The sequence below is a fragment of the Papaver somniferum genome, chromosome 3 (genome assembly GCF_003573695.1).
Source record: "Papaver somniferum cultivar HN1 chromosome 3, ASM357369v1, whole genome shotgun sequence".
NCBI lineage: Eukaryota > Viridiplantae > Streptophyta > Magnoliopsida > Ranunculales > Papaveraceae > Papaver > Papaver somniferum.
Window position 1 is genome coordinate 111,979,194 of NC_039360.1, and position 8,877 is coordinate 111,988,070.

The 8,877-nt window shown below is 36.8% G+C and overlaps 2 protein-coding genes and 1 non-coding gene across 3 annotated transcripts; all 3 read right to left on the bottom strand.

Moving 5' to 3' along the window:
• Window positions 1–344: 344 nt before the first annotated feature.
• On the bottom strand, window positions 345–2,512 carry LOC113361553 (GPI-anchored CFEM domain protein B-like). The gene is made up of 2 exons (XM_026604759.1): window positions 2,369–2,512; window positions 345–979 (listed from the first exon to the last, which is right to left on the bottom strand). Exon 2 carries the CDS (start codon window positions 902–904, stop codon window positions 506–508), a length of 399 nt encoding a protein of 132 aa, XP_026460544.1. The 5' UTR covers window positions 905–979; window positions 2,369–2,512; the 3' UTR covers window positions 345–505.
• A 1,668-nt stretch (window positions 2,513–4,180) lies between these two features.
• Window positions 4,181–6,834, bottom strand: LOC113359861 (UDP-glycosyltransferase 72E3-like). Its single transcript, XM_026603432.1, has 4 exons — window positions 6,822–6,834; window positions 5,551–5,673; window positions 5,146–5,261; window positions 4,181–5,032 (listed from the first exon to the last, which is right to left on the bottom strand). The coding sequence occupies exons 1-4, from the start codon at window positions 6,832–6,834 to the stop codon at window positions 4,181–4,183; spliced, it is 1,104 nt and encodes a 367-aa protein (XP_026459217.1).
• Window positions 6,835–7,883: 1,049 nt separating this feature from the next.
• Window positions 7,884–7,954, bottom strand: TRNAW-CCA. The gene has a single exon. It is a non-coding gene; the product is annotated as a tRNA-Trp (tRNA).
• Window positions 7,955–8,877: the final 923 nt, after the last annotated feature.

Sequence of the window (8,877 nt, forward strand, 5' to 3'; positions counted from 1 at the left end):
TCTCACGTGTAAAACATTTACATTTTTATCCTTCAGAACTGGATTGAACCAATGTACGCCACGTGGCATTTTGATCCAACGGTTATCCTATGATATTTGAGTCAAATGACTCTCACGTGAGAGTGTATTTTTATCGACTCTTAACAGTCTTTTTCGGAAATGACCACAGTGTCCTAAATGGTTAGATTGGGACACTATCATGTGATTAAAAATGGGCGGCCGCATATCCAAGCCGTTTACATTCCATTTTTCAATCAACATAATGCTAGCAATTTAGATATTTTAATCAATAATTAGAACGAAATAACAAACCACTGCATTCTTACTAAAAAAAACAACACTGCATAATTTTAACTGCTAAACTGTCTGCACTTACATAAACAACGATAGTTAAAAACACCATCAGTACTTCAAACATAAAGTGATTAAGATGTCTGCCATTACAAACAAAAGCATAAAAAACAAGAACCCATTGTTAACTGTCATTATGTGAAAGCATTTAAACCTACTGATATTTTGAATTAGGCTTTCTAACCCTTTTAGATGATGGTTCAGTAATATTGATGGTTTGGCTAGAAATATTCACTGTGCCATTATAAGTCTGGTTAAAACAAGCAGTAGAAGGTCCAGAAGAAGTAGATGGATGTGTCACCTTCCTTTTAGCACCAACATCAGATGCAGTAGAGGAGGATGGTGCAGTTGTCTTACCCTTTTTCTGGGAAACTGCTGAAGAAGAAGAAGATGGTGTAGTAGAAGCTGCTTTGCGCTTTGACAATGGTGGTATATCACCAGATTTCTTTGATGCAGATGTTGTTGCAGTAGTTGGTGCAGACAAGGCCTTCCTCATCTTCTTTGTCGGTGCAACAGTAACACAGAACTCATCCCCATTTACAGAACACTCCATTCTTACTCCTTTCTTCTTTGGGTTAGATCCAACTGGAGGACCTTGACACAGAAATGCCTATCCTCACTACCCATTCTGAAACATTTAAGAAAAATGAAACAAATCAATAAAAAAATTACAAGTCCATATAAAAAGTACATATACATTATCTAATAAGTATTGTTTTCCTGATAAGTTCATATACATTATTTGTATATACAAAGTTCATATACAAAGTTCATACACATTATTTGTATATACATTATCTGATAATGTATATATATACAAAGTTCATATACATTTTTACACGTCCATATACATTATCTGATAAGTATTACTAACTAGTGGACATTCAAGTCAGGGCCCCTTCAAGTCACTAAGTTCACGACAAAGAAAAGATAGAAGAGAAATTTATATTCTTTGAAACATCCACAAACATTTGAATATCACTAATATTTGCACTAGCATAGACAAATGATCACTATCTAAACCAAGTAGTACAATAGAGATTGATGAACCTTGGATTAATCAAAAACAGTTAAGAAAAAAATTAAAAAAAAAGGAACTTATCACTCCCACTTGAAGTAATTAGGTAGAATGTCAAGGAAATCAATTTAATACGACTTAGAATGTTAAGGAAATCAATCTAATGCCCCTAAAAATATCCTGAATTGTACATTTTGAGTGCCAGGGTGAGTGTTAGTTAAGTTAAGCCTACATAATAAAAATAAAAACATGGTCTCCATGGTTTTACTAATAACATGACAGTTTTACTACCATTATTGAATTTCTAACATGATATTACCTCAAATTTAGGATAAATTTCTAAACCACAGTCTACAATCACCTTTTACAATTGGTCCTAAAGTGACAAAATAAAAGATGAAACTAAATAACACAGAAGTCAAAAGAGTCACAAATATTAAAATAATACACACATACACTACAATACTTTCAAATAAATGAAAAGAAGAAGAGGAAGCAATTTTGTATCCAATGCATCTGAATTTCCACTAAGTTAAATAAGATAGAAATAATAAGCAACCCAAAACCAAACAGTGAGGGGACTATTCACTCACACAAAATTACAACCTCAAGAGCATACGAAATTTGATTTTGTGCCTTCTACATATTTCATCAAAACTTAATCAAATTTGATTTGTTCCTGACATGTGCAAGTCCTTCACGTCACACTAGCACAGTCACAATAGCCTAAATTAATTAAATATTACAGTAATCAACAGTTACAAAAAGAAATTGAAATATCCCCTAAAAATGGAAAACCCCCAAATTATAATCCCTAATTTCGTTTCTTTCGAACCCTAATTTTGTTTTCCTGAAACCCTAAATTCGTTTCAGAGCTCTCAACCTTTTTTTTGTAATCACAACAACCTGTGAAACAAGGCTAGGGTTTCAAGAACAACAATCATACATTCGAAAATCAGAAGGGAAATAAGAAACAATAGAAGGGTTTGAAGAAATTACCTGTTCTTCACTTCAGAACTTAACAAACACACACGGCTCTTATCTTCTCCGTCCCATCTATCTTCTCTTCACGATCTGTCCTTCTCTTATCTTCTCAGTCTCTCGATCTGTTTCTCTATCTCTCTGTCTGCTAATATCTTTGTTCTGAAAAGAAAAAGAATTCTTATGTTGCTGAAACACGATGTGGGTTGAAGATAAGACTAGAAGAACACGTGCGAACTCACATGTGTGGTACAGATGTCATTCATTGTCCACGTGTCCGCCGTTTTCATAACACACGTGTCAGCAAAATTGTTAGCACGGGTTTGACATCTCCACCGTTCATTTTTACGAAGGGTAAACGTGATATTTCATAACACGGTTGACTAGTTAAATGCCCCATTTTGACTATTTAAAGAAAAAGTAACGGATCGGGGCATTTTAATCTTTCGCCTAACGTCCGGAGCATTTTCACAACCTTGGGGTCCATTTTGGGACATTTTGCCACTTAACCCATAAATATACAGTACGATGCTTTTTTTTTTTGATCGGTAAATTGAATTTATTAAACAGAAAGAGTAACACAAGGTTCACAGAGCATGAACCCGATACAAACAAGCGACGACCAAAAGGGAATTGAAACAACTACCCCAAGAACCAAGCACGCAGCAACACTTACAGAGATTTGAAAAAAGTTACACACCTCCCAGCCCAAAAAAAAAAACGAGAGAAAACGGACTCTACACAACACAACAACTCAAGGGGGTTCAAACACTGTCAGATTCCATCTTCTCATGAACTCTTTTAAAGAGACATTTTTGAACTCAGGTTGACGATAAAGCCAGTAAGCAATTGTGTACCTGATCTTTTGAACTAGACTATCTAGAGCCAAAGACTTATTATTGAAAGCTCGATTGTTTCTTTCTTTCCACAGGTGCCAAAGGATTGCAGCTGGTAGTGCTTTAATCACGAGAGATTTTCGAGTTTTGTTGCGGGGATTGGGCCATGTGTGAAGAGCAGTAGCGACCGAATGCGGAATTACCCAAAGAAGATTAAACTCAACTCTGAAGAGATTCCAAATGTGGCTAGCAAACGAACAATGCAGAAGCATATGGGAGGTTGTTTCTTCATCATTCACACAAAGGTAGCAGTGATTGACCCATATTCTCCACCTTCTCTTATGCAACTCGTCTTGAGTAAGCAATTTCTCTTTGGAAGCAACCCACAGAAAAAGAACCAACCTTAGGAGGCCAGTATTTCGACCAAATTCTTTTTGGATGCACACAAGTTCGGTCTTCTTCTGAAATTTTGGCCTGAATTAGCCGAGTGTAACATTTCTTAACGGAGAAATCACCTTCTTGTTGTGAATTCTTCCAAACTCTGGTATCACAATTGCTATTGGGGGACAAATTGGATTTCAAGAAGATACAAGAGTGCAGCAATATCCCTGATGACATTATCGTGGACTCTGCGAGTGATACCCAAATTCCAGTTCTGGGATGAATTGTTGTAGACTTGAGCTACAGTTGCTGTTTTTGACGATGACGCATTGAAAGCAGTAGGAAATTGTTCGGATAGCGGCGCATGACCTACCCACGTATCATTCCAAAAACTTATCCTATTCCCATCACCCAAAATAAATTTGCAATTTGAATGAAACTGATCAGAAAAGTTGTGAATACCTCTCCATATGCTACACCCATAGGCTTGTTTAGGGGACTTGGTATTCCAACCTAAAAGCGCAAGGCCGTACTTTTGTTCTATCAATTGTTTCCAGAGGGCCGGATCACCATCACTAAATATACAGTATGATGCTTAGAAACCACAAAGATATTAAAGTTGAACTGAGTCCGACTCGGTATTCCATTTCTCTACAAGTTGACAAAGTGAATTATAGGAAGACCCACCTATGCTTATAGCTCTCAACGCACTTGTTTTAAGTTCTTTAGCTCTTCTCCTCAATTTTTGCCCTTCTTCGTCACCTTCTTCCATGACCAGTCTAATCATTCTCTCTATCTCTTCACGACGAATTACTTCCTTCCCCGGCGGAATCTGGGTTCTAGCAGCTACCTTAATATCATCTGACAAAAATGTGGCATTCAAGTGTTGATCAGCAAACAATGGCCACGGAATCATCGGTACGCCGTTGAGGATACTTTCTAATGTTGAATTCCACCCGCAATGTGATAAAAAACAACCCACTGAAGCGTGACTCAATATTTCAACTTGTGGTGCCCAATTTGGTAGTACCAATCCAACTTGGTGAGTACGTGTCAGAAACCCGTCAGGTAAAAAGTCTGACGGGTCTATTTCCTTTGTATTACCAGCATCCAAATAATAAGATGATGGCAATACAAAATCAATTGAATTACGCACAACCCATATGAATCGCTTTTGACTCAATTCTAACCCAAATGCTAACTCGGTAACCTGTTCAGAAGATAGACTTCCACCACTTCCAAATGATACAAACAGCACTGAACCATTTGGTTGATTATCAAGCCATGACAAACAATGAATGGCCTGATTTTGGGATGTACCTACTGTTGGCTTTATTATGGGCCCGACTGGATATACACTTGGAGGGGGTATTAGTTCGGCAATCTCATCATCGATCAGAGCTCGGTATGTTTCTTGTTCGAGATCTTCAAATGTGTCAGCAACACCCCAGACAACTCTTTGAACCTAGTTGCATGTCGCAACATACAACCACAACTACCAGTGTTTGGGTCCGCTAATAGCCCAACTCGGATTGGTTTACAACCCGGCACATGAACTAACTCAGTGAGGCGACTCACCAAATCGTTACTGTTCTTGACCCGCTTGATCTTTGGCAAATAAGCTAAGAATGCGTATGCACTCATGTTAGCTGTACAAAACATATACTTGGACATTTTAAATTCATCAGCAATATCTAAAGCATCCGTAGAAAACAAATCAATGATGAGAACAGTGGGAATTTGTTGTGATGTTTCAATTATCGAACGAAGAGACGCGAGGGATTCACGGACAATGGTCGTGATCCGAACTACCAGAGAGGTCTCTCCAGCGACTAGATGTGTCATATCAACTGGTGGAAGATTGATGACATTGAGACCATCTTGATTATTTTGAAGGGTTGGTGACTCTGGTGATTTTGAAGTTGTGGGGATGAAAAGAGTGACTTTGAGGTTATGCTGACTGCTGAGAGACGAGAGACTTACCTAGTTCTAGGCTTGGAATAATGTGGCCCATGCCAGGACTTGTGAGAATAGCCACATGAGTCTGCTTTGTTGGAGTAACACTGCTAGTTTCCATGCTGAAAGACAGAATGGACAAAGGCAATCCTGGATAGAAAAAATTGAGAGAATACACTAGTAATTTGTTAATGGATGGATTTCTGCAAGGCGTCCTTACATAAGAACGAGGAGCCTTTTAGATACAGAAAGAATTATTTAAGGAATTGTCGCATAACTTCAGTTTCCAGAAAAAACACTCATAGCTTCCATGTTTATAAATGTAATTAAATCAAGTAGTAGCCGAATTTGTAGACAGTATCTTTCGTAATAAATGTAATTAGTAGGAAAGTAGTTATTGCTAGAGTAACTTTTGGATTATTAATGTATAAAAATAAAAAAGAAACAGAACTTTTGGGTTATTAATGTTAGGAAATTAAATAACATAGTCCTATTGTTCGGATGACGTATTGTTTTCACGGCTCAGGACAAGGGTTATGGGTAGTCTCCATTTGGAGACTTAACTTTTTCGTACGAAGGAGGACTCGCTCAAATAAACGAGTGAACTCATTATGGGCAAAAGAGAAAGAACAATCCCTTTTCTACTTCGAAAAAAAACATTCAACAAAAATGAAGAAGACAGAAATCGGGTCAATCCTATCACTTGATTTTTATCCCCAATTACGCATGTTATCGTCTTCATTGAGGTTCGTATTCTTTTTTCTTCCGTGAAGTCCTAATTTATCTTTTCTTATTTGATGTTTGCGGTAGTAAATTGAGTTTAAGGTAAATAATCTAGTGGTGTGTTTGGACGTAGAATTTTAAAGATGGAATTCATGGGGTTCAAGGGATTTGGTAGAATTATGTTTCCCTCTATATGTTCGGTTGCCCGAATCCTTGAAATAACGTTTCCTGCGGGATTCAGTTTTCCAGTAAATCTTCCATATGGAGTCCGACCCTTCCCCCCTAAGATTTGCTGGAAAACTTATTAAGGGATTTATGGACCCACTTTTTTTTAACTCTAAATTTCATGTATATACAATTTTAAAATTTGAGGGTGATGTCAAACGGTACAAAGACTTTAATACAAGAAAACTCTATAAATCCTAGGAATTTATATTGAGTTACCAAACACACAAGGAATTTACATGATTCCCAGAATTTGTAATCCCGTGGGATTATAAATTCCTGAAAACGGTGAATTCCGCAAACAAACCCACCATAAATACTTAATATTGGGTCCGGATCACGGGACTCACCTTTTTGACGCATGGCTTAGACACAACTTTTGAACCATTCATCTCTATTCATCTAACGGCCAACAATTATGATGAGGTGGCACCATTTTAGCTTGGAAAAACGTATACAACTCCTGTCAAGCCAAGCCGATAATTAGTCTGATAAGTAATAAACTGAAATAAATATTTACTACTCTTCGTGAGATCCCAAAACTTAATCCAAGAAATTCATATTGGATTAAATAATATTCAAAAATAAATATTTCCTACTCTTCTGATAAGTAGGAGTATCAGACTTAATCCAAGAAATTCACACGGTTTTGGGAGATCTTTTTTTATTCTTCTTATTTCCTCGTCGTAGTTATTGTTAGTTCCCGCATTCTCTATTCAATGGGTTTTCACTATTGAGATTCAATCTCTTCCATAGTTTCAGGTCCCTTCCTCGTAGAGATAGTGCTTTGCTGACGTTTCAATATTTCATCTCAACGGATTTCTAGTTAGGGTACTAGAAATCCATGTACTTCTAATCCAGTTAAAGTTTAAAGCCGTCAAACGGAGGTGTTACAGCTTTGACAGATCTTACATGGAGTGGGTCAATACCCAACCAGAATCATAAATACCTAAATCTAAAAAGAAAGGTTATCGATTAAAATAGTTAATTAACCGAAAAAGCGAAAACTCAAATAGACTGGTGTACTCTTACAGATTCTCACCTAGTTCCTAATCAGTAGACTTTTGGAGTAACGTTGTATTGATGCGAAAAGCTGTAATAACCATACAGTTTAATACATGTGATTGCTAAAGCGCAACTGATAACCTCGCCCTCGTGCATGCTTGACCACTAGGTATTTCGTTGTATTGAGCCAGGGTTCTCAAAGGAATGTGACACATACTAGAACCAAACCAAGTGAACAGCAGTTGAGGATTTTAACTTCTCTCATAATGTTGTGAACTTAATCCTAACTGTGATTGTACAAAGAATTAACACACTAAACACTAAGGATTACTCATGACGGAAATAGAAGTTGCATCTGAAAAGAAGGAATTGTGCAGTAGTAAATCTATAGATTTAAACCATTGTAGACAATCTGACGTGAATCGAACACGCACCTTCTGACTTGGAGTCAGACGCGCTACCATTGCGCCACAGATTCATATTGCGAAGACATCTTAAGGAGTTTTCCTGGATGCTATAACAATGCTATAACATCTTAAGGTGCATCAAACAACAACTTTGATATTGGTGGAAACTCCAAATGTGAAGTGACAAATAAGTAAGGTGGATACAAATTTTTACCTATGTCAGGAACAAGCTATCAATGAAAGAGAACAATTTAGGCGAATCCCAGATCCAAAAGGTACCTGTGGGCAGTAACTAACTTGAGTTGCTCCTCCTTCATATCCATGTAAGAAGAGTTGAAAAGCTTAGCACATTAGTTGACCTACTTCAAGAAATCGAGTAAACAACCACCAAACAGACATGCAAACTATAAGCTTTTAATTCGGCATTACTCGGAATTTGATAATATGGTCATGGTACTACCACATGTCTCCATCCCTTTCATGAATTATATTCCCCATACCACACTCCACCAGTTTTAACTAACCAAACTGTTTACCATTCATATAAATTTTGTATTCGCTTAACTATTACAGTATAACAAGAATTCCAAATTTATAAGGATCATGCGGATATATAGTGTTAAAACATAGACAAAATGAAGTATTACCTAGGACACTCAGTTGAAGTAAAATACAAACAAATGGCAACGGGAAAAGCTAGCAAATAAGGATAGGAGCAGACAACTAACCCAACTCAATAAGCAAATCAATTAGATTGAACTCAAGTGATGTAAGTAACCCAACTGGCTAACTCATTCACTCAATTGTATTGAACACAGGAAATTTATATCTTTATCGCAAACTACTGGAACAAAAACAAAGCTAGCACATACTAAAACAATTCTACCAGTTCAAAATTTGCACAAAAAGTTATAATTCAATCATTCAACTCTCCTACCCACATTCTGATGCTCTTGCTGGAAAAAAAAAAAAAAAAAAAAAAAAAAAAAAAAAA

What these genes read in the sequence shown, in the direction of transcription:
- LOC113361553 (XM_026604759.1), bottom strand. Translation starts at nt 904, where the DNA reads ATGGAGTGTTCTGTAAATGGGGATGAGTTCTGTGTTACTGTTGCACCG.
- LOC113359861 (XM_026603432.1), bottom strand. An exon ending in TATTCCAAGCCTAGAACTAG is followed by an intron (nt 5,262 to 5,550) that starts GTAAGTCTCTCG and finishes CGGATGCTTTAG; the next exon opens with ATATTGCTGATGAATTTAAA. An exon ending in TCAAGAACAGTAACGATTTG is followed by an intron (nt 5,033 to 5,145) that starts GTGAGTCGCCTC and finishes ACATGCAACTAG; the next exon opens with GTTCAAAGAGTTGTCTGGGG.